Genomic DNA, 25,616 nt, shown 5'->3' on the forward strand with positions numbered 1-25,616 from the left:
AGTTACCTTTCCCTATAATTGTAAAGCGCTCTGATATCCTTCGGGATCAAGTTCGCGCTATATAAAACTTTATAAATAAATAAATAAATTAACTAAGACTGAGGGAGATTTAATCTGTCAAAGTTGGGAAGGTCGACATGTTTTAGCCTAGCGCTCCCCGTAGGGATGCAGCGGCTTTCATGAGGACCAAAGTGTGTATAAAAAGTGAAGTGCCAATAACCACTTGGATTGCCTTGAAACAGTGGAAAAGTGTTTATACAAAACCAGTAGTTGGAGTGTGGTGAATCACTCAAACATAGATTATACTGGTCAGCAAGGTACCCGAAATTTCGGGTGAGCACATAGATACCTGTAACCTCAGTATAAAAGACTGAAGGCGGTATCCAATACTTTACTGGCAGAAAAACACGGCCTCAACGTAGCCCCGTACCTGTTCAACTTGAGCTGGTGCAGTTGTGGTTTTGTGTGTCGCGTGTCTGGTTTTGGCTGTTCCGGAAGCCTCAAAGTCTTCTCTTTTGGAGTTTCTTTAGAACAGGTCCGCTGTATACGGGAGTTCTTAAGTCTTTTTGGAAAGATAGCAGTTCTCCCAGGTTTCTGGAGTCAACAGCTGCAGTACAAGTCGAGTTTGGTGCAGTTTTCGATGAGGGATGCAGACAGGCAGACTGGGTTGGTACCAGGTCAGCTGCTTCTTCCCTCCTTTGGCGGCTCTTCAGTGCCCTTTCTCTTCTTAAGTAATCAGGATCTGTTTCTCTGGTGCCAGGGGCTTCACTAAAAACTGAAATCTGATAGAGACGTCTAGCCGCAGATTCCTTAACTTAGACGGCGTCAGACTGGATCCAGAAACTTTCCGCAGCAGTACCTCTGCTCGCCGGGGGCAGCGCTGCATGGCTCTGCGCTGACGTCGTCCACGGACGTGACTTCAGCAGAGCCATATATGCCCCTCCCGGAGCACTGACGTCCGTTTTCTTCTTTTCCGCGTCCCAACGTGGATCCTGGAAACCAGCAGTTCCTTGACCAGAATTCCTAAGTATGCCATCACAAAGATGGTTACTTATGAAAAATCGTGTCCCCCTCACAGTAGCCCACCTTGGGCCGGCACTAGCCTGGAGGTGGCACACCTACCTCACTGGCTAATTTTTCCACCTGTCCAGGAGCCCCTGGACAAAGGGGTCGACTTCCTCTCCTGTGAGGCGGCGACGGATTTGCATTTCAAAGGTGGCAGCCCTTTGATGCTTGCCACTCAAAGAAGGCTAATCAGCAGATAATCCTGTGGGAGGGGGTGTTACACCCTCTTCCCAGACAAGCTTTTGTTCTGGGTTTCCTGAGAGGAGGGGCTCTCTCCCTTGGCGGTCAGAACAGTGTCTCGGATGGCAAGCTGACAGAAACCAGCCAGCAAGCATACCAGAGGCTGGTAGGTTTTCAAGCGGCACCTCTAAGGTGTTCTCTGGGTGCATGTATTGGTAAATCCAACACTGGTATCCGTCTGGGCTTACTAATGTGAGATGTTTGATACCAAACATCCCTATTTTCATTGAAGACATCATGTAGCGGGGAAACTTGTTTTCACCAGTGTCCAGCACATGTTTTAAAATGGCTTCCCTGGTCACTTCTACTGGCAGTAATAGGACTGGCCAGCACAGGGGCATGTCTGCTCATGCAGGTATGCCCTAACATATAATATTCAGCACCCTGCCTTAGGGCTGTCAGGCCTGCTGTACAGGTAATATTGGGGGGATGCGTGACATGTGTTTTCACTTTTGTCTGCACCACGAAACACAGGCTGCAATAGCAGCCCTGCATGTGCTTGGTGAGGGGTCCTTTAGGGTGGCCAATTCTAGCTGCTTTCCTTAGGGACCCTCTTCCATACCTCAGGCCTTGGTTTCAGGGGTACCATTTACTAGGGACTTTAAGGGGGTGCTAAAGCTATTGCCAATTAGGTAAAACAATTAAACATTTTTAGCCAAAGAACACTGGTACTGGGGACCTGGTCAGCAGAAACACAGTACACTTCAGTCAAAGTTGCATCAAACACTAGGCAAAGGCGGGGGAGGGGGTACTGCAACCAAAACCCAGTTTACTAGACCCCCTTGACCCTGCAAAAGACTCCAGCACTGAATCCGACACCAAAAGACACCACTTCAGCCCGAGAAGTGGACCAAAGTTGTCCCCACGTGCCCTAGAATCTCAAGGGTTTCTCCAGACTGGGCCCCCATTCTCAGCTTGCAGCCTCTCTCCAACCAGACCATTCTCCATTGAAGTGAATGGGACACCCGACGACGTGAGACACCTCTGCACCCGGACGCCCCAGGCCTCCTGAGGTGACCTGTTGGTGTGGCTTTGGTCCTTGCCCCATACTAACCTTAAGTCTCAGGGAACAGTCCTGTAAGTCACGAAGTTCCAGAATGCAGTACATGATTTTCCCCCATAGGATAGCATTACCGCTCCCAAAAATTGCTGTAAGTATCCACTTTTGAGAATTGTAAAACTTCATAACACGAAAAGTACTTGCTTGATTTCGATGATCTAAATTCATATAAAAGTAGGTGTTATTTTTATAAATTGGTGTTGGATTTCTTTTAGTGTAGTGTTTGTCTCATTTACTCTCTGTGTGCAATAAGTGCTTAGCACTACCCTCTGATATGCCTAACTGCTCGCCCACACTACCACAGAAGAGAGCATTTGGGGGGGTCATTTCTGCCCCTGTAATTTCTTTGGGGTTTGCCCGGACTCTTTCCACAGGGAACCTCATTTTGGTCAATTATATAGAGAGCCAGCTTCCTACAGTCTTCTGTCAGGCACAGGCACTTTTACCCTTTGCAGGGCTTTCTTTTGGAAGTGGTCCTGATGCAAGATTTGAAGGATACTGAAGATGCTCAAAGGATGCTCTTGATGCAATGCAGTCGATGGGGATCTTACTGCGAATACTCCTCTGGCCACGAAGGGGTTGAGGCGGTGCTGGTCACATGTCGACATCTTTCAAAGTCCTCTCGATGCTAGCAGAAGACCAGTCACTGGGCTACCGTTCGTCCAATATCTCGGTCACATGCCAGTGCTTCCTAGGTCAATAACTCCTCTTCTGGGGGGTCCCAGTTGCAGTCAGACAACACTAACTGGCTTGGCGAACTTAGGTGCAACTTTGTGCATCGGGTCCCGATCCCTGGTGCTGTATGGCAAGGGTTGTTGTCAGGTTGAAGACTTTGAGTTACCAACTTGCCTGAGCAGGCTTCTCAGCTGTTGTGTCCCTGTGCTGTGAACAGGAGACAGCTCACTAAACCAATGGACTCTCTTGGCTTTCACAGGGCTTTTGGATGAATTCTCCTTGAGCAGGACATGACAAGCACAGTCCCTCTTCTTTGCTGGGCATTAGGTTCAGAGGGTGTAGTCTACGCTAATGCAGCCTCCCTTTGTTGGTTCCTCAGAGCAGCAGGGCAATCCTTTTTTCATCCTCTTCCATTCCAGTCGAGATATACTTCTGCATCAAAAATGTCCTCCGGGCAGGATGCGGTTGGTAGCCAATGGGCTACTAGGTTCCCCCCCACCTGATGACCACTTTCTGCGAGGTGTTGCATCAGGGCATTCCCAGATGCATAATTTTGTCCGCTTCCAATATGGCAGGACTTTCTCCCGACATATGGAGCTCCTTAGCTCAACCCAGTGGTGTGGCTACCAAGGGGGCTACACACCCCTGGAAATTCGGTTTGACAGCTGGCTTTCACTCACCAGTCCCAAGTGCCAGCAGGTCTGCCTGAACAATGGCAAAAAGACCAATTGATGGACAGAATGCAGATAAATGTCATACATTCACCCCAGTACAGCGATCTGGGCCTAAATGATCTTTTTTTTTTTTCTCACTGTGCCATTCCAGTTTGAACCCAGCCATATGCAAATCAGTCTTGACCCTGTGCGCAATGGGAACAGTCCTGCCCAAAGTGCCAGGCTAGGTCCTCCCTGGACTGGAAACAAGCATCCTAGGACCGGTTTTGGACTTTCAGCCCTCATCAGCCAGGATAGCTTGACTCCCGTGGCATGGAGAGCACGGGACCCACGTCTGGGCCTCAGGGCATCCCAAGATGCACCATTCTGTCCGCTTCCAATATTGCAGGACTTTCTCCTGAAATATGGAGCTAATTCGCTCCACCCAGTGGTGTGGCGACCAAGGGGGCCACACACCCCTGGATATTCGGTTTGACAGCTGGTTTTCACTCACCAGTCCCAAGTGTCAGCAGGTCTGCCTGAACAATGGCAAAAAGAACAATTGATGGACAGAACGCAGAACAATGTCATACATTCACCCCAGTACAGAAATCTGGGCCTAAATCCATCGTTTTTTTGCCCACCATGCCATTCCAGTTTGGACCCAGCCATGTGCAAATCAGTCTTGACCCTGCGCCCAATGGGAACAGTCCAGCCCAAACTGCCAGACCAGGTCCTCCATGGACTGGTAACAAGCATCCTAGGACCGGTTTCGGGCTTTAAGCCCTCATCAGCCATTACAACAAAATGATTCCTCATTGATGCATCTTGACTAACAAATAATCCCTCATAACTTATGACCAATCGACCGTGAATCTAGCCTTGAAGAAGTCACTTTTGTGACTAAAAACGTGTTGGCTGTTTTCCCTGGTTTTAATACACGTCACGGTCAACAACCATCTGGCTTCTGTCTTCAATTTTAGATTCAGTAATTTTGCGAATACAAAGTAATGTGAAGACTTGAAACTGTCCCCTTTGACTGTTTTAGAGAGTGCTTTGGTACCACCATTCTTCATGTTTGCACAGAAGTGGTTGTACCAATGTTTTTTTATGCATCTAGGATAGTAGGATGGATTACCCACTTTGGTCTCAAAGCTCCAAAGTGAGAGTGCTTTGGTACCACCATTCTTCATGTTTGCATAGAAGTACTTGTACCAATGTTTTTTATGCATCTAGGATAGTAGGATGGATTACCCACTTTGGTCTCAAAGCTCCAGGGGGTAGCACAGCTGAGGGGTCAACATTGAACTCTGCACTCGCTAATTGGGTGACCAAGATTTTCCACATCATGGGTACACCATGTCATCAGACCTGGGATCAAAGAGAACATCCAGCAAACTGCCTCATTAACTGACTGTAGTCCCTTTGTTGCTGTTCTTTTTTGGTGGAGAAGAGAACTACTCCTTCCACACTTCCATCCTGGCAATTAGAGGCTAATAGGTCAGGGAGCCGTTCACTCTCTTCTACCTCTCCATCAACATGAGGAGGTCTGCCCTGTCATGGTGTAACTTGAGCATGTTCATATGGATGTCCCTTTGAGGGCTCCTGAGCGTACCAAAGTCCACTAAGTATGTGACTTCCCCATTTTTCTCTATGATGTGTTATGGCCCAGTTTGCTTGTCCTGCTGTGCCCTAGGTGCCACAGACTCTTAAATATCACCAACTGTTCTGGCCGGTATTCAACCATAGAGGACGTCTGGTCATACCTGTGCTTCACAAGTTCCTGGCTGACCTCCAGATTATTTGCCTGGCCTCCAGCATTCCGTTCATCAATTGTTTCTTTTGCATATGTCGCACAAAGTGGGAAGGGTATTGCCAGACATGGGTCCCGTGCTCACTACATCACTGGATTCAAGCTATCCTGGCTGATAAAGGGTGATGCCCTGAAACCAGTCCCAGGATGCTTGTTTCCGGTCCAAAGAGGACCTGGCTTGGCAGTTCGGGCTGGACTGTTCCCACAAGGCACAGGGTCAAGACTGATTTGCATACAGCTGGAACCAAACTGGGGTGATGTGGTGCGCAAAAGAATGATGGATTAAACCCAGATCTTTGTGACTGGGGGTGAATGTTTGCATTGTCCAGCATTCCGTTCATCAATTGTTTCTCCTTCATATACTCATATGTGCATAGTCCACAATGTCCTGCTTGAGACCGAGGGGTCTCTCCCAAACATCTCTAACCAGGTTTGATGGACACCTTACAGGGTGTCCATAAAGTAGCTCAGTGGGACTAAAGCCAACTCCTTTTTGGAGGACCTCCCTGAAGGCGAATAGTAGGCATGGCACAAGGACATCCCATCTCCTCCTGAGTCTCTCGTGCAAACCTTGGATCATGCATATCAAGGTCTTGGAATCTCCTTGGGGATGGTAGGAGGCGGTGAACTTATAAGTCACACCACACTCCTCTCACTTGGCTTTCAGATAGGCAGACATTACATTTGGGCCCCTGGCTGAGATTACCTCCTGAGGGAACTCAACTATAGTATAGATTCCAAGGAGAGCTCTAGCCACTGCAGGGGCTGTGACTGTCTTAAGGGGAATAGCTTCGGGCTATCTGGTGGCATGGTCCACTACCACCCAGATAAATGTATTCCCTGATGCTGCTGAGGGGTGGGTCTACAGGACCAGCAATGTCAATCCCCACGCTCTCGAAGAAGTCCCCACCTCAGGAGGTGGTATTGGGGGAGCCTTTGGTTTCCCCTCTGCCTTGGCAGGTGGGCAGAAGCGTCAAAACTCATTGACCTTCGCCGATATCTGAGGCTAGTAAAAGTGATTGACCAGCCTCTCCCAGGTCTTGGTTCGCCCCCGGTGTTTAGTTAAGGGAATGTCATGGGGCAGGTTAAGAGGGAACTCCTGTACTGCTGAGGGTGCCAACAGAATGACGCTGGTTCGGGGTCCCTTGATTCGCTGTCCAGGAGCCCCTCTTTACAGTTTACCATATGGGTAACACTGGTATCTCCTCGTTTCTTTCTGACAGCTGTCAGGGCAGGTTCTTGGTCCATTATTCAGACCCTCTGTTCCATGGAGCTCTGCCAGATCTGGAATGTTTCCAGGAGCAATGTGTTTTTGAGGCACCAGGCCTTCCCCCTGAAGCTCCTTCTGGGCCTGTGGACCTTTGGAGGCTGGGCAGCCTGTCTTCATACCCCTCTTCATGGCTTTGGGGACTAGGCCTATTGTTTCAGGCGCCTGTATTCCCTGACTGTTCTTCAGGGTATTTTGCGCTCTTGTAGTAACACACACTCATTCAAGTACACCCAGCATGGCTCCTCCTTTCTACTTATGTCGAAGCAGAGGTTTCCATGACATCCCTGAGTAAGCATGCTACAGGGATAGCAGGGGACACAGCTACCTTCTTTGAGCCAGTAACTACTCCCCACGGAGTCAACCACAGTCATAGGGTGTGATTTTGTGACATTCTCAGCATTTACAATCTTGTGCAACTCCTCTGTTAGGATCTGGTCCACTGGAACAGGTTTAGCCATAACCATGGTCACTCTGGCACCTGTATCCCTCAGAGCCTTCACCTCCACTTCATTAATGTTTGTACACTTTTGGTATTTCTCCATACTTGGAGTCAAGTGAACCAAAGTTTCAGTGTTCTCCCCACCCAGGGACACTAAAGTACCTGTGTTGGGTTCTCTTGGGGGGCAATATCCTGCCCCATCCCTACTCTGACCAAACCGTTGGACTGGTGACCAGTGTGTGCCTTTTTGGTGCATACTGCATCCCTCCTCTTGTGTCCTTGCAAATTGCAGTCAAACACAACCCAGCCTTCAAGGGGTGAAACACCTTTCCCTGATTCCCCTTTGAGTGGGAAGTGGCTCAGGGCTTCCCCACGTTTGCAACTTTGGGACCATCTTTCTTTTTATCCTTACCCCCTCCTCCCTCTAGAGGTGGGCCTGCCCACCTTTCTTCTGGTTCCCTCCCAGAGACTTTTTGGGGACCCTTGGCGACCCTGGTATGAATCTGGTGTTCAGTTGTATTGCCCAGTTCCCTGGGGCTAGCTAGCTTAGAGTCAGCCAGATGCTGGTGCAACTTCTCCGAGTGACAATTTGTCAAAATGTGCTCTTTAACAATCCGATTGTAGAGTCCTTCAAATGTGTCTACTTTGTTGCCTTTAATCCAACCATCTGCCATAACTGAAGTGTTGTTAAAGTCTACCCGTGTTTGTGTTGCCCTGTTTTGTGTTGAGTTTCTGTCTATACTCTTCAGGAGTGAGATTAAACAATTCAACAAGTGCTGCCTTCGTGTGGGCAGAATTCTGTGACCTCATCCTCAAGTGTATGCAGTCTGTTCCTAACAACTACTGGCACTAACTCTGAGTAGTGTCTCCCAGTGTTGTGTACCCACCATCCTCATCTTGAAAGCTCTCATATGATGCCATTCATTTTCTATGTAATCCCCCTGGACATTAATAAGGACAATCCCTTTGGACAGCGTTACATTATGGGATCCTCTGTCAACCCCTCCGGTTACCATTCTGCTGCCACCATCTCTTTTGGAGTCAAACTCCAGTCTAGCCCTCCTCTTTTCCAGGGCCAGTCCTCTTTTACCCAAGTGTTTAGCTCTTTCCTTTAGGCCCATTGCTGCCAGGTTCTCTTGCAGGGACCTCTGGATAGTGACAGGGTCTGATCTAGAAGCCACCATTGCCCTGGTGTCGGGGAGCAGGCTCCCACGTGCTCCCCCAGCAAACGATTTTATCACTAGAAGCTTTGCAACAACTTTTTCAAACCCTTCGAAAGAAAGGGTTTCCAATTCTTTGGAACAGTTCTTTTGAAGTCTACAACATCTCAAAAACTACTTGGGAGGCAAAAAAACGATTTTGTGTGTGTCCTGTCTAGGTGGGTTGTCAGTGTCTCAACTTCAACTACTGTATGGTACTGTTAAACACAAGTTCCGGATCCCACCACTAGACACTAATGTGAGGAAACGAGGTGTATTATAGGGTGTGGTTGTGCAACATCACAGCGTAATACACTTACCAACTCATTTAGGACCCTTAGCTTTCGTTTGTCAAACCTTCAACTAAACCCTGGGAAGCTGTGGCTTAGAGCAGCAAGGCTTATTCAAAGGAACAAGAGTAAAGCATTTAAACGGCACCAAAACAATTTAAGAAAAAATCAACAAGACACCAAAGAAATCGGACACCAATTTATAAAAAATAGACTGTATTTTTATGTATTTTAAGACCCAAAAATGAAAAAGATCCACCAGAGAGCTCCGGAGATTTACAATGTATAGTAATTGGGGTTATTTCACCCAACCATGAACAAGCATTGGCAAACAACAGATTTGGCACTTAAAAAACGTTTGCACCAAATTGTTTGGAATAGTTGGAATGCGGTCACTTAGATTAACTTTAGGCGACTGGCTCCCTCCTGTAGGGAGCCAGTCGGTGGGACCAGCAAGGTCCTCAGAATCAGTTACCTCAGCAGGTGAGTCCCTCTACAGTCCGTTCAAAGCACCTTTTATCCTTTTCAGGGCTTTCATATGGAAGTTGTCCTGATCCCAGGGATGAAGGATGCTGAAGATTCTCAAAGGATGCTGTGGATGTTATGCGGTAGACAGGGGCCTAGCTTCAAATACTCCTTGGTCCTCAAAAGGGGTGAGCCGTTCCTGGTCACAGGGTTAACACCCCTTGAAATCCTCTCGGTGCTGGCAGAAGTCCAGTCCCTCTCCTTTGCTAGTCACCAACTTTAGTAGGAGCAGTCAACATCACTGCAGCTTCTCTTTGCTGGTTCCACAATGCAGCAAGGCAGTCCTTCTTTGGTCCTTTTCCATTCCAGTCGTCCTCTGAATTCGGGTTGCCAGGGGTGTACTACGTATGCTCCAAAAAGGCCCTCAGGGCATGAGATGGTTGGTAGCCAATTGGCTACCAGGTTCCCTCCCACCTGATGACCACTTCCTCTAGTTTGGCATCTGGGTGAACAATTCTGTCCACTTCTGGCTTTCATGCCCTGGGTACCATTTACTATAGACTTACATGTAACCTAGCTCAGCCAATTAGATAAAACCATTAGCAAATTCGACATATCAGTTTACGGGTAAGGGCACAAGCACTGAAGTCTGGTTAGCAGGCCTCAGTGCATTCTGAGTCGAAAAGCTAGCAGCATCAGTCCAAAAGCGTGGAAGTGACCATACAAATAGGTGCATTTTCTTAAATTTACATTGGTGCAGTGCAATTCGGAGAAACTAGGTTTGTGCCAACCAAGTGGTGTAAAAATCGCATGGTTGCATCAGTGTTGGTGCATAATTTTACTGCACCCATGCACTGTTGGGTAATGTTGCCCAATGTATGCTATCTTGTTCTGCTTCTGAATGTCTGATTTGTCTCATTAATTCAACAGTTTGGTAGTTTGGATACTTGCAGACTTTCTTACTTGCTCACAAATGCATCGATATGAACAATTTCCCTGCAAATAGACCCTGAAAGCCATGTGATATACCCTGAGATCCAGTTCTGGCTTCCCCCACTTAACCCTAGAAAATAATTTCCTCCAGCAATACTGAGGTCTAGTTATAATTAAATACTACACAAAACTCTCCATTGGTAGAGTCCAGATGACTCACAAAATCCTAATCGGTGGGGCTCCTGTGAGCATTTGTAGATTTGTTTTTGACTTTTTTTTTCTTTTCCCTGTCTAAAGGTGTGGGACGTCCTGAAGGAGGAGCCACTGTGTAACTACAGAGGCCACTGTGGCCGGCTTCTGTGTGTCCAGTGGTCTCCGGTGGATCCAGATTGTGTGTGGACTGGAGCGGATGACTTCTCTGCGCAGAAATGGCTTATTTCTAAGCAGGAGCACACTAGACCACCACGAGGTCAGTATCATCAGAGACAATTTGATGCATTGTAAACCCTGGTGCTCTAGGTGGAGTAAATAGTCATATATTTGTAAACTAGAAAGTGCAGGTAGTCTGAGAACCTCACAGAAATGGTATGTTCTTTTTATTGTTATTGTAACAAACAATTCGACCTTTGACAGTGATAGTTTGGGGCTGGCTTTCATCATATAATGAAGATTCCATCCCAGACTGTAGAGTGATTCTGTTTGTGGAAATGTGAAGTCAGTGTAGTAAAGGGTGGTGCTTCTTTCAGGTGAGCGTGCCATCCTCGCTTATGTTTTTTATTTAAAGCCTGTCTTCTCATTCAGTTGGCATGCCTACTACCCAGCAGATGTTTGTTAGCTAGAGGAAGCAAGAGTTTGACTACCATAGTGTAGCCAGTTCGCTGCATATTTGGGCAATGTTAGGTGTATGTTCAGGATTCTGCATGTCTATTCTGTTGGACAACAGTGTGTGTGGGATGTCTGTGAGAAGAGTGTTGTGCATGCAGCAATACTCAATTATGTGGGTCCATTGCATGGGTTCCAGGGCAGTCTGATGTTAGACGTGCAGCTACATTGTTGCACTCCCTGTTAGGACTTGGCAACGCTCTCTTGATAGTTTAGTCGAGTAGTCAAGGCTTTTACTCTACACTGTATTGTAGGTTAGAAACTCATAAACAGTATGGCACTTTAAATAAAGAGCACTTTAAATAGCACTTAATATATTTAGTGTCCAGGTAATTCTTTACAAAATAAATGTAACTTGTTACAGGTTAGTTTAATATTTTACACTTTGTGCTTCCCAAAGAAAGCTAGAAAGTTCTAGCACCTCCTCAAGTAAAAAGTTTGAAGTGGAAAATTATTTAAAGCGCCTAGATGCTTAGTTGTTATTTAACTTTGAGCTTTCTTACAATTGTTATCCTTTGTAGTGACTGTTTTTGTTACTGTGGCCTTCCATTTCAGACTATCTAACAGTAAAGGGTGTGGCTCTAGATCAGTAAGGCTGAGCACTTCGAACCAGAACAACAAACTAAATGCCAATACTGATCAACAATTTCACCTCTTTGAAAAATAGCACCTGACCAATGAAGTAATGCGACCATAAGCTCGTCAGTAACTTTTATTTAAATAGCACATATTTTTTGTTTTCATATTCCAAAGGAACACACAAATTCATACAATAGACCTCACAATTAATAGTTTTCACGACTTGCAACCTATATAAAACAACCTACATACAAATTTTTTGAATACCCTCATCATACTTAATCCCACTCTTACTCACTCTCTTTCATTCCTTGCATTCAAACCAAACTCCTCATACACCCTACTCATTGAGCCAACAAATACTATACACGTCCTAAGGGCCAATATATTCCAGTCTCACTGATAGTGATGGGCCCCATAGCACAAACCAAACAAAGTAATGGTTGAAACCCAAGTTTTTTGTGCACAAAATACCCTCCTAAGAAGTTCACAATTTTATAGAATCATTGCATAAGTATGCACACTATAACCAAAACAAGTTTAGCAAACAATTGCTTGGCAACAACAAAACAAACAGGGTCTGCGCGTTTCATACCCCCTAGTTCCCGGGGTACTCATCAGGACGGAGCAACACTGTAAAAAGAAGAAAGAAAATTGAACTTTACCACTTCAAATTGCCACAGAGTCCTACGTCATTAGCCAACTCCGCCATCTCTTACCTATTCTGTTATAGCCCGAAGGTCAAGGTTACAAAAAAGGCTGGACTTTTTTGGTGCGACTCTAAAGAAAAAAAGAGAAAGAAAGAAAAACTACCAAACGTTCGTCTTGTCGTTCTGTCACGTAAGTGCTGAAAGATACAGAGCAGTGATGGGCACACTTCCACTTACTTGGTCGTCCCAGGGTCGTGAAAAGCAGCAGCCACTGCTAACCTGTTCCCTCCAATTGTCACCGGTTCCCTTCGGTGTTCCAGACTGTTGACGAAATAATAAGCTTTTACTGAGCTGGTATAGGAATTAACCTTCCATTCTTTCTTTTCTATGTGAGTATCATAGTTCTCGTACCTCGTGCGCCGCCCGGCGCTCTTTGGAATCTGGCGGCGTAGGGCTCAATCTCCTTGTTCGCCCAACTGTTCTGCGGTGCTGTTAAAAGCGGAAATTAAATCTGTTAGCTGGCTGCTTTATCGAGTACCAAGTGCAGTCCATGCTTCAACTTCCCGCTGTCCACGGACTGCTTTCCACAACTGCAAAGTGCAGTCCCTACTTCTAATCCCCTCCAGGCTAACCGATTTCACTGACAGCGTTCTACCATGGCTCCAACAATAGTTTTTTCGAGCGTGAATGGCGTAAAACGCTCACTCTTGTAAATACCCCCTTCGTTAGCCGAGCATTCTGGGATATGAAGTCCACCACTAATGACTGTGCGTGAGTCCAATGCGCTCTCCTTGTTGCAGTGCACAATTACATTTTTTGAGCCCACATATGTTAACAGGGGCAATTGTTAAAACTTGCTGACACTTGAGATTAGAGGTATTCTAAAACCATCTCTCGTGAAAGTTCTAAACCCTTCATCCCGGTATAACCACTAATGCACTCCATTAACCGGGCATTAAGGGATTTGGGGTCCGCCCCTGTATAACGTAGGCGCTCGCTCTCCTTGTTATGGTGCAAAGTTTGTTTGTGAGCCCACATGCATATGCACGGGGAAACATGAAACTCTTGCGAACACTTTAAGAGAGGCGAAATTGTAGAAACATATCTCATGAGTTTTCTGCTTCACCCGTCCGAGTGTGGACGAACCCTTCTTCAACACTAAAGGGGGGAACCTAGGAACCATTGTGCTGATGCCAAGTCCTCATGGGAGAGGGCCCCTTTCTAACTACATTGGGATCCCCCAGTGTGGTCCTGTTAAACAAACGAACAATTCAGGGATGTGATATCTTCATAATTTATATAATTCTGAAATCTCATTCAAGCCTGACACCGCCGTGTCGAATTTCACAATGAGCATGTATAGTTCTAATTCAATGTCACCCCCTCGAGCGTCTCGTTCGACTTTAGAAATTATTGTCCAGCTTAAGTCTCTTTCAGTATGTGATTTTTTTTTTATTCCAGTGGTTCACCAACGGAGCGGTTTCCACATTCCTTCTGTTACGAGACTTGTGTTGAGTAGTCCTCTGGCGTACTTCTTGGTTCGTCTTTCCTATGTACAACAACCCACATGGGCATGTTATTCCATAAATGACATATTTAGTTTGCAATTAGTGAAAACCTCATGCTTCCAATGTACGCCCTTATGTGTGAATACAATCTCCTCCACCGTTTGATCACAACAGACACACGTGCCGCACTTATAATGTCCCTTGACCGGTGCAAGTCCCATTAAGTCCCTTAGTGATGGTTTGGGAGTTTTTTTCATTGCGGCCCTAACTAGGGGATTGGATAGGCTCCTTTCTTTTTTGAAAGCAAACAATGGGGCAGTTGAAAAGTCCTGATCCACATTTTTGACAAGATGCCAATTTTGATTGATCACTTTTTTGATCTAATTTGAGTTTGGGCAAAATGTCGTCACGCAAACTTGACGTTTCATTGGCGGTTTCTCTCGCTTCTCTAGAAGAGTCTCTCTAGGTGTCCACCATGTGCGTTTCATCGCCGTTTTTACCAATTTCTTTGGGTAGCCGCGATCCCGCAGTTTCTCAACCAAGTTATTGGCATGCATGCTATATTCATCTTTTTAAAAGTAATTTCGGATGATCCTTAAAAACTGTCCGTACGGCAGATTTTCTCTGAAATTTCTTGGGTGGTTGCTTGAAAACAAAAGTGCCTTATTCCTGTCTGTAGATTTTTTATACAGTGTTGTTACCAGACCACCTTCGCCCGGATATACTTCTATGTCGAGGAAGGAAATTTTATTTGCTGAATGGGAAATGCTGAATTTAATATCTGATGTTCTTAGATTGAGCCAGTTGTAAAAATGCATTAGTTGTTCTTCGCTCCCTGACCATACCATAAAAATATCCTCGATGAAACGTAACCAAGTTGTTATATATTGAAAGAATGGATTGTTATTATAAACATATTTTTCTTCGAACATCGACATGAACAACACGGCTAGTTCTGGAGCAAAAGGGCACCCAATTGCTACACCTTTTGTCTGATAAAAAACTCATCCCCAAAAGAAAAGTAATTTGTCTTGAGAGAAAACGAGGCCAAATCATCAATAAATTGTGTTGGAACTCGAACAGGTTTGGGTCTCTTTTCTAAAACATAAGTAAGGACCGCCACTGCTTTGTCCTGTGGAATTTGAGTATATAATGCGGTGACATCGAGAGTCACCCTTATATCTTTATCACTCTCGAATTCTCGAATGGAACCCTCACCAATTTATTGATGAAGTCCGTTGTATCTTGGAGGTAAGAAGTTACCTCTCCCATAAACTCTTTCAAAAATCAATCTACGTATTTAGAGATTGGCTCAATCAGGGAACCACAGCCAGAAACTATCGGTCTTCCCGGTGGGCTTGTCGCATTTTTATGAACTTTTGGCAATACGTAAAATACTGGAACTCTTGTATGTTTATTCTGCATGAACTTGTATTCTTTCTGACCCACAAAACCTTGATCAAAGTCATCTTTCAAGATGGGAAACAGATGAACTTGGAGTTCTAATGTTGGATCTTTTGGAATTCTTTTATAGCATTCGGGGTTGTTCAATTGTTTCATAACCTCACTGGTGTAATCAGTTGTTCCCCATCCCACAATTGAACCCCCTTTATCCGCCTGTTTTATAAAAATATATAGTAGATAAAACAATTTTTGTCAAATAGAATCACTTCCTTTGGTATTTTGCTCCCTGGTGGGCAAAAAGTAGATTTTGTCCGGAGACCAGTTACTTCAATTAATCCAGTGATACACCAGGATCGATTGAAGTAACAGGTCTCTGGAAAAAATCTACTTTTTGCCTACCAGGGAGCAAAATACCAAAGGAAGTGATTCTATTTTAAGAAACTGTTTTATCTGCTATATCAGAGATGGAAAAACAACGAAATACATAAAACACAACATTTCAAAGGAGCAACTGGAGGCTCTTGTCTCTTTCAAAAATGACTCCTCTGTTATTATTAAACAGGCTGTTTGTTTTGTTGTTGCCAAACAATTGTTTGCTAAACTTGTTTTGGTTATAGTGTTCATACTTATGAAATGATTCTATAAAATTGTGAACTTCCTAGGAGGGTATAGTGTGCACAAAAAACTTGTGTTTCAACCATTTCTTTGTTTGGTTTGTGCTTTGGGGCCTATCACTATCAGTGAGACTGGAATATATTGGCTCTTAGGACATGTGTAGTGTTAGTTGGCTGAATGAGTAGTAGGTATGAGGAGTTTGGTTTGAATGCAAGGAAATGCAAAAGAGTTAGTAAGAGTGGGATTAAGTATGATGATGGTATTCAAGAAATTTGTATGTAGGTTGTTTTATTTAAGTTGCAAGTCGTGAAAACTATTAATTGTGTGGTCTATTGTATGTATTTGTGTGCCTTTGGAACATGAAAACAAAAAACAATATGTGCTATTTAAATAAAAGCTACTGGCAAGCTTATGGTCGCATTGCTTCATTGGTCAGGCTTCCATTTCAGAAGCATTGTGGTTATTCTTTTCGGAGTCAAATGATTAGAGGGACAAGCTAACGGTTTTGTTATGTTGAGATTTGAGCTAAAGAAATGTGCACCGGAATGCACCACTGTTCACTTTCCTAGAACCTAAACAAATACTCAAAGACCCCTTCACCTAAACAAATAAGTGCCATCACTACAAAATGGAGTTTGTTGGTGTGTCCCTGTTCTCTTCCAAGTGAAGTCCTGCTTTGACCGAATGTTTGGCATTCAGTGTCCAATTGAGGGGCTTATTCAATATTACTACTTTGGAGAGGATAGTGATTGGCTAGATGTACCAGCACAACCTAGAGTTCCCTTTTAAAATAATAATGGGGTAGGAGTTACTTTGTCTCAAACCCACCAGCTGTGATCGTTAGCTACTGATCACAGCATAGGGTCTGGACCGGAGATTTACCCTGATATTACAGGAACTATTTCTCCTAGGTATACAGTTCCAGTGATTGCTGAATCTGAGCGATGACTTGCCCCAATAGAATCGGGACCTCAGGTCCTGGGTTTAAGTAAATGTTTTACAAGACATCGATGGATGGTCAAAGAGGAAAGTACAGGCACCCCATGGGTGCACGAAGGGCCGTGGTGAAGCACTCTCACCTCACCAGCAGCCACCATTAAAGAAGACTGTAATTATAACTGCACTGAAGGTAGACATGAGATACATAGCCAAGCAGTCTTAAAATCAACTCAAAACCCTGTCAAAGAGGTCGGTCTCCGTCTATCCCTCATTGACTTCTAAACAAATTTGAGAATCCGGGTGTACTGCTGCAATAAAACATTCAATGCTAAAAGGAATTTTGAACATGCTTCCGTTTTATACGGTTCTGTAGTAGGGGATCTCTGTGTATAGTCATAATCTAGTGAATAGTCCCGCCCAACTGCGGGGACCCCGGAGCAATAAAAAATAGTCTCTTAAGTTTTCTTCTTCTGCAGTCCTGCATAGACACTTAAGAGAAAATCAAAGACAAATAATGCAGCCTAAAGTACAAGGCTACATTGGCCAGCACTTCATCATGAAGTGAAAAGGATAGCCAAATAAAATCTAATTTTATACATTTTGCCAAGTTTCACACATAGAGAAACTCCCCTTCACACAAATCCTTTGAAATGATAGAGAGGAAGGGTTGGACAGACAAGCCCCATAGGCTGCCATTATGTGTCTGAAAAAGGGATACCGTGCCTTTAAGGAACTTTCCAGAGACCCTCAGTACCTCAGAATGCACAGCCAAGTCATTTTACTTTAAGTTCTTTTTTCCGGCTCCTGCTAGCAGGACCCTGGAGCATTAGCTCTTCATTTTGTGAGCTTTTTTATTCACTTTTAATGATTATTTCTGGATTTTTAAAGCTGCACTCGACGTCTTTGGCCTTTATCTACATTCTGCTGTGTTTTTTTTGCAGAAATTCTGCAGTCTTCTTGTCTTTTATGCCATTTCTATCTGACAAGTGCTTTGACTGCAGTTGAAATAAAGACCAAAGCTGAAGCTCACAGAGTTTGTATTCTGTGCTTGCCTGTGTCTTGTGGCTTTGACACCTGTCTTCTCTGTGAATTATTTTCCAGGAGGCTTCGGCTCCCAGGTTTGGAGCAGGGTAGTTTGAAGGCATCTTCTTCAGCCGCTGGGTAAGGAGAGGTTAGGTCCTCTACCGAGTCCCATGCTGTGACCTCTGGGGTTCCCCCCAGTAGGAACGCGTCTGAACAATGACGCGGTTCTGGTCAGCGGCGAGGCGGCAACGTCGAGAGCAGGTATACTCTCCGTCAACCCAGGACTCCGGTCGACCCAACGTTAAAGGTCGACGTCTAGGAGTAGACCTGGAGGACCTAGACATTGTGGTGATGATCGACGTCGACGTAAGGCTCAACGTCAAGGTGAAGTGTGCTCAACGTCATAGTGTGCTCAACGTCAAAGAGCAGTGTTGCTCGACGTCGAAGTGCAGTGATGCTCGACGTCGAGGAGAAGTAATGCTCGACATCGAGGAGCAGTAATGCTCAACGTCGAGGAGCAGTAATGCTCGACGTCGAGGAGCTGTAATGCTCGACGTCGAGGAGCGGTGATGCTCGCCGTCTCAGTACAGTGCTCCTCGACGTCGAAGTGAAGTAAAAGAGTGTTTGACACCGTAGTGACGTTTTGACGTTGTGATGTTGGTCAATGTCGTAGAGACAGTCAATGTCTTTGTGATGGTGACATCGTAGTGATGTCGACGTCATGGGTTACAGCCGCAGGGTCATTACCGGCGCTTGACGCCTGGGTCCTGTTCCTGGCCTTGTTCCGTGGTGAGCCTATCCTCGTCGGCAGGGACTTTGTGTTCCCGGCAACGTCGACTCTCGCCGCCGAGCAGTGGATCAGCGTCGAGGAAGCCTTCTGATGGGGAGTCTGAGGCTACTTACCACTCGTAAGCGAGGGACATTGGTCCCTTTACTTAGTTTTGAGCATTCACATACCTACTCATCGTCTAGGTCGCCTCTTGCTCTGCCCCCACTGGTGATCCCACCGGGGATGCCTCGGAATTCTCTTCGGCCACTCTACCACCCACCGCCTCAGGGGCCTTTGGCCCCTCAGTCTGGGACCCCCCTTGGAACCTTGATGACCTAGAACGAGATCTCATTTTGGGGCGTTGGTCGCAAGGGCTCCGCTGTCTTCCATTAGGTCCGGACGTCACCGTTATGGAAGGTCTCAGTTCAGGCATGCCAGGGATGCATCTTCCATGAGTACGGGGAGGTGCTCTCCTACTCTTACAAATTTCCCTCCTAGCCGGTTGTTCACTGGTTGGCGGTACTTAACTGTCGTCCACTGCCACCTGCCAGGAGGTTCTGGCTTCGAACCTACTCCTGACTTTGTCACAGGGGTGGCGGCATGCAAACAGCATGCTGTGGCCCGCTCTTGCTGGGCTGTTGTGATAGATCCCTGTGTGTGTGTGTTTCTTCACCAATTTGTGGATCTCCTGCCGAGAGACAGGAGGGAAGCCTTACAAGAGATAGTCTAAAGGGCCTGATGGTTTCAGATCTAATCATCTGCGCTGGAGCGGATATTTTTCTACTGTCGACCCCCAGGTACTGCCATGGTTTCGTTCTAGGGGACATACTTGTATTCGTCTGACATCTCTGCGGCCTGCGGCACAGCAGTGTGCTTCTAATCTTCCGTTCTTTGGGCAACCCTTTGGCTTCCAGCGAGTAGTCCGCATGAAGTCTGAATCGGAGACTTTTGAAGGCTGTAGGTTTGGGGAAGCATGGAGAACGGCTTAAGGCCTTCCGCCCTTTCTAGCGGCATTTTTTCCTCCCAGAATTTGTCTGTGGTCCCGGCCGCCATTGAATAATTCACAAGTATATTGTGCGCAGTGGATACGCGGGAGAGCTCAATGCTCCTCGGCGAATAAAGACCAAGCCAGGTCTAAGCGCTGAGGAGTTACTTCCCCCTCGTCCGTTACCCGCTCCAGTGGGGGGAAGCATACAAAATTACCTGGCAAAGAAAGAAAAAAAAATGACTCCGGACAAGTGAGTGCTGAATATTGTTTGCGATGGAATACAGTCTTCATTTTGTCAGCCCTCCTCCAGCAATTCCACAGGGTCGCTCGCAGTTCCAGCTGCGCGAGCACCAAGCGGAGGCCGATACCCTGTTAAGAAAAAGGGTGATATAAGACGTCCATCTGTCTCAAAGGGGAAAGGGTCTTTACTCACGGTTCTTTCTGGTGCGAAAGAAGGACAAGAACAAGTTCAGGCTCATTCTGGGTTTGCGACAAGCGAACAAATGGATTCGCAGGGAGAAGTTTCGCACGCTGTCTTTGCGCCAGATTTATCCTAAGCTGCAAAGAGGAGACTGGCTTTGCACTATAGATCTGCAGGATGCGTACTTCCATGTGCCCATTGCACCGAAACACTGGAAGTTCCTGCGCTTTCTAGTCGGCACCAATCACTATCAATACACCTTACTACCGTTTGGACTGAAGTCTGCACCCAGGACTTTTTCAAAATGCATGGCAGTGGTGGCAGCGCACCTGAGAAAGAACAAGGTGTTTGTCTACCCGTACCTGGACGACTGGTTGATCAAAGCCTCCACCTTCCAGGAAGCGCAATTGCGCTTCAACAGGACGGTCGTTCTGCTGAACCAGCTGAGGTTGCGCATAAACAGTCTGTTCCGACTCCTGTCCAGTGCCTACAGTACTTCGGGGTAATAACAGAGATACCCCTACTACAGAACTGGAGTTGCAGGTAAGAAACTACTCCTTTCCTTGCAACAAGCAATTACTCATCTTAAAGCCCCTTCTCTGGCCATGTTGACTTAGGAAAAACTAGTCCTCTCTCAGGGCTCCATTTTGGGATACCCACCACTTCTTTAATCCTGTTGGGTCAAGGGGTATAGGGTCCTATTTCACTAGAGGCTAGGAAGCACTCTTCCCCTCCATACTAGGTACCCTTCATCTCCCCTCCCCAACCACTGCATGGCTTATTGGGATGTGGAAAGACCAGCCCTATTGGAGAGTTGGAGGGATCCTACGCCAGTTGTTAATAATTTCGCTTGCGATCTGCTAGGTGTAATATACCTAACAGCGAACCTGGAGGCTTCGCAGAGTCTGCTCTGATAGGTTCCCTCCCCCATAAGTTTTTAGCCGCCTAGCTGATGTGCAGCACGCACCTTGCATACAGTCGGATTTGAGATTAGCAAAACCCTGAACGCTTCACTAGTTCCTTAATACACGGAAGGTGCTATTCTGGGGCTCTGGTCCGTTCCAGTTAACTTTATCCATGTGTCCTCATTTCTGCAAATGACCTTGAACTCCTCATCCTGGAAACTGTTGTTTCTAGCTGCTTGTTATTTAGCCCAGTCTAACTTCTGCACGTGTTTTAGCCATACATATGAGTTATCTAGTGGATTGGTTCATACTTTCGTTTTTATAGAGTATCACTGCAAATTAATTTCCCCTTATACCATATTGCAACAGGATACCATAGATAGGGAAAGCATTGCAAATGCAATTCATCCTTTTTGGGTAAATGGCTTTCTAACAGTTATTCATCGAAGGAGTCCAGTCGTTGCTTGATAGTGTGTTTCTGATGGATAATTTTAACTGCAGATTCCTCACTTTGTGAATACGTCCCAGGCGCCAGACTGGACCTGGAGATTTTTCTCAGCGTTGCTCTTGCGCTCTGCAAGTTGGCGTCATGCAGCTCCGTATCCACTTCGTCCCACCCCAGAAGTGACTCCAGGGACCACATATGCGCCACCCCTGTGGGCTGACTACAGTTACTTTCATTCTGCCACAACTGGCCTCTGCGAGAAAAAAAAACCTCTTCTAAAATCTTGATAACACCTTTTAAGGTGGTAGTTAGGAGGGACTCCGAGATTACACAACACAGAGAGAGGATGCTATTCTTCAGTTGCTGGCAACTCCCACTTCTCCTGACCCAGTTTCAGGAGGCTCGCACAACACAAGATCATAATTTGTTTTCTTTTAACTAGGCAGTTTGCCACATCATTACGGTCTGTTTTGTGTGTGTGTGTGTGTGTGTGTGCCTGCGTGTGTGTGTGTGTGTGTGTGTGTGTGTGTGTGTGTGTGTGTGTGTGTGTGTGTGTTTTGGTCCGCATTCCCTCATGACACTGCGATTGTGTGCATATCTGTTGACTCTGACAGCAGATGCATTATGAAACTTGGCTTGGCTCAGAGGTTCCGTTTTATTGGTGGCCTCCTTTTCATTTGATTTACTTGGATACTCGGTCTGTAATTTGAGGCTCTATGCTGTTGAACTAGTGGAGCCTTTCCAGAGACAATTTCGGTGACAGTTGCACAGGTGACCCTCTCTGGAATTCTGTTCTCTTTAACTCCCGTAGTGTACACAGGCTAATGCTGCTAACCAGTTAATTGACTTGGACACACATTGACAAAGCATGACTTTTCACAGGGAAGAAAAGCACAGAGCTGGAGAAGAAGCGTACTTTTCAGCCTAAGTCCAAAGCCAAGAAGAAGAAGAAGGTTGAGTCCTCATCAGAGGTCATGAAAGAGCCAACAAACAGCAGCACAGAGCAAGGAGGGAGCAAAGAAGGGACCGGCGAGGGCAAGGTAAGCCCGGCAGACAATGGCGCATCGGACCGAGAAGAAGAGATGGAACCAGTGGATCGTGGTGCCCCTCGATCCACCCCTCAGGAAGGTATGAAGGAGTGCTGCTGATTAATTAGTCCCTTGACTCACATACAGGGTATCTCTCTCTCTATATATATCTTCCTCTCTCTCTCTCTCTCTCTGTCTCTCTCCCTACCTCTCTCTCTTTCTCCCTCTCTATGTCTCTCGCTCTCCTTCTCCCTTCACCTCATTCCCTCTGTCTCTCTCTGTCTGTCTGTCTCTCTACCTCTCTCCCTCTGTCTCTCTCTCTTTTCCCGGTCATAGAACAGCTAAACCATAGGCCAAACATGCCTCACATACAGTAGCACTGCATGCTTCACTTATGCACTGTACAGCCAAAGCACTGGGCACATTCGCAGATGGCATCCATCCTCATTATGAAACCTGTCCAGCAATGGAAGCATACCTCTTACAAAAACAAATGCATATGTAATGGGAAATATGAATTGACAAATCACTATATCTTTACTTTGATGTCCAGTTCAGTCTCTATTCAGTTCTTGACCTATCATCAGAGAAAAATGCATGTAGGGAGGAGAGTAGAGTTTGGCATGCAGGTCCCCCTTCTCAAGGGATATATTTTTTAAGAGGATCGTTTAATATAACCATTCATTCATTTAATTGTGAAATATTCTGTATTTTTGCTACAATCCTCTTTTAAGTTTACCTTGGAGCTTTTATTCAGCTTCTAAACATTTAGAGTTTATTGTATCATTCTAGAGTCAAAGGATACAGCATTGCAGCTGGTTGTTATGTCGGTGTCTGAAAAACCAACGCCGTCATTGCCCCATAGAAGTATCCCCACTAAGAAGGAGTCACTAAAAGAGGAGAGACGAAAGGAAAAGCCAGGTTTGTGCGCAATGCTTGGGAGAGGCATCTGGAGCGATAGTAGGGGGTGGGATTGGATATTATCCTGTGTGTGATGCGATGCGCAGGCATGAAAAGAGAAAACCGGTTTGTACAGTGCTTGTCACAAACTGATATAAACCAGGTATGTACCAAACATTAAAGACAGCAGGGTAAAATACTAGATGTGTTTATAATGTGAAGACATGAGAGCAACATTGTGTGATAAACTAGCAGCTCCGACATGAGGAGAAATTAGGCCTTTTTGATGTATAGCACATGCAGAGGGAAAGAAGTAGTTGTGTGTGTATTTGTGGTGTTCATTGAAGCAGATGTGTTTATTGCCTAGCAGCACAGTGTCGGACGGACATTAATCATGTCCTGCATTATGCATGTAATAAAATAACTAGGGGATATGCATTCAGGGAAAGATTAAATAAGTATCTGCAATGTGTAGAGCTAGCAGATGTGAGAAGCCAAGTATTCGAATGCACATCTCAAGTCGAGTATCTCTTCTGTGCCGGTGTATCTAGAATATTTCAGCAGGTCTGTGGGGGTCACACCATTCTTATCTAAATTGTCGCCAGTGTTGCACCCTGCAGCTACTCACAGCCACTGGAATTATGGGAATCTGCGACCACATTTTTTTCTGCATAATTATGGATTTGTTACATTTGCCACCTAATCCATCATGTGCTGCATAATCTGCCGGGTTTCAACAAAAGAAAATTGTTTCTAGCTCAAGCGGATCAAAGATTACAAAAAACTTTACATATACCCCAAAATCTGTGCGGCAATTGAACAATCCCTTAATCTGGATTGGACTCGGGTCGAAAACAGAGCAATATTCGCTGGCATTAATGCCAAATTTACACGCTCTGCATGATATGCACTAGTGAAATCCAGTCTTGTTGGATAACCAATTAATCTGATTAACTACCTCTGGGCTAGATTTAACTAGAGAGTCCCTCATAGAGGGAGCCCTTCTAAAGGTAATAGATGGCTCTTCTGGTAAAATGGGGGCTAAACTAATGTCTGTTTTAAGCAGCGGCCAGTGTTTCTTCAGTATACCTCTCACTTTCTTTCCCTCAGTGTTGAAAGTGGTAATGAGACTGATTCTATAAATTCCTTTACTGTGTTCTTGGTTGCTCAGTTTTCGCTTGCAACTGCTAATGCCTGCCAGGCATTCTTCACGACTTCTTCTTCTCGACTCTGACTGTTGGCTTTATCTTTCGAACGTTTGAGTTCCATGGGGCAATAACAACGGGCCATGAATCTTTTAAAAGCCTCTGTTTGGCATGCCTCTAGATCTCCATCTAAACTGCATATTCTACGCATTCACAGGAACTCACCATAGGGTATGCTTTTAATTAGGTGACCTGGATGTGCGCTGTTACCGTGCAAGATCGCATTCCCTGCTGTCGATTTCCTATGGAGCCTAGTTTGGATTGTGCCATCAGAGGTATAAACCTCCACATCTAGGAATTGAATATTTGTTGAATATGTGTTGTGCTTATTTGTGCTGTGAATTTCATATTAAGATCATTTTCATCATGTAAACACGCATAGGTTGGGGAGAAGCATGCCCCCAAAGTCACTCCTCTCTGCTGTTGGTAAACCTCTCTATTAAATAAGAAATAATTGTTAGTTATATATATATAGTGAAAAATGGTTTGAACTGTTCTCGGCAGGGATATGTGCGTGTATATGTATATGTATATATATATATATATATATATATATATATATATATATATATTCGAGGCATATGAGCTGCAGATTGCACACTGTGCATAGATCGCCACCTAGTGTTGGGCTCAGATGTTTGCAGTTTGTTGTCCTGAAAAGTTCTTTGGAAGTCACGAGATAGGTGACTCCTCCTTTGGACCACATTGCGCATGGGCATCAGCTCCATCCCCAGATTGTTTTTTTCCGCCATCGGGCACGGATGTGTTTCCTGCTCTCCGGTTTGGAACCGAATTTCCTTCGGCGCGCAATCCTCACCCAGTTCGACGGTATTGTTTCGATCGCTCTCCATCGAAGCGATTCTTCACTACTTGGAAGGCCTTCGGGCCTACCTAGACCTTACTTCCTGGCTCATGCAAAGGACGCCATTCAAAAAGTGTCCTCAATGTGTGTCAAAGTTTCCCCACACCAACCTACATGAAGTGTGTAACCTTTGCCTCTCACCGGAGCATGAGGCCAAAGACTGTTCTGCTTGTGCCTCATCCCGCTCCAAGAAGACGATACGGGACCGACAAGCTCGAAGAACTATGGCTCGCTCGTCAGCTTCCATCCCTGACGACCTCTTCGAAGAGGGCGTCGACGTGCCAGAACACCAGCACACCGAAGAGAGTACCGGCTCCTCCGATGCCGAAGACTCCGACGTCGAGGAAGTCACTCCAGCTCAATAGGTCATAAGTAAAATCGTCAACCCCAA

General features: G+C 45.6%; 1 protein-coding gene across 3 annotated transcripts in view; it reads left to right on the plus strand.

Annotated features, from left to right (window-relative positions):
• Nucleotides 1-25,616, plus strand: part of GEMIN5 (gem nuclear organelle associated protein 5) — a 500,185-nt gene that overhangs the window by 274,232 nt on the left and 200,337 nt on the right. For all 3 annotated transcript variants that reach the window (XM_086931243.1, XM_086931244.1, XM_086931245.1), the window contains 3 exons: nucleotides 10,400-10,571; nucleotides 22,113-22,358; nucleotides 23,051-23,179. In XM_086931243.1, coding sequence (XP_086787369.1) covers nucleotides 10,400-10,571; nucleotides 22,113-22,358; nucleotides 23,051-23,179 — 547 coding nt within the window. The remainder of the gene's footprint in view (nucleotides 1-10,399; nucleotides 10,572-22,112; nucleotides 22,359-23,050; nucleotides 23,180-25,616) is intronic.

This window comes from Lissotriton vulgaris, chromosome 7 (genome assembly GCF_964263255.1).
Source record: "Lissotriton vulgaris chromosome 7, aLisVul1.2, whole genome shotgun sequence".
Taxonomy (NCBI): Eukaryota; Metazoa; Chordata; class Amphibia; order Caudata; family Salamandridae; genus Lissotriton; species Lissotriton vulgaris.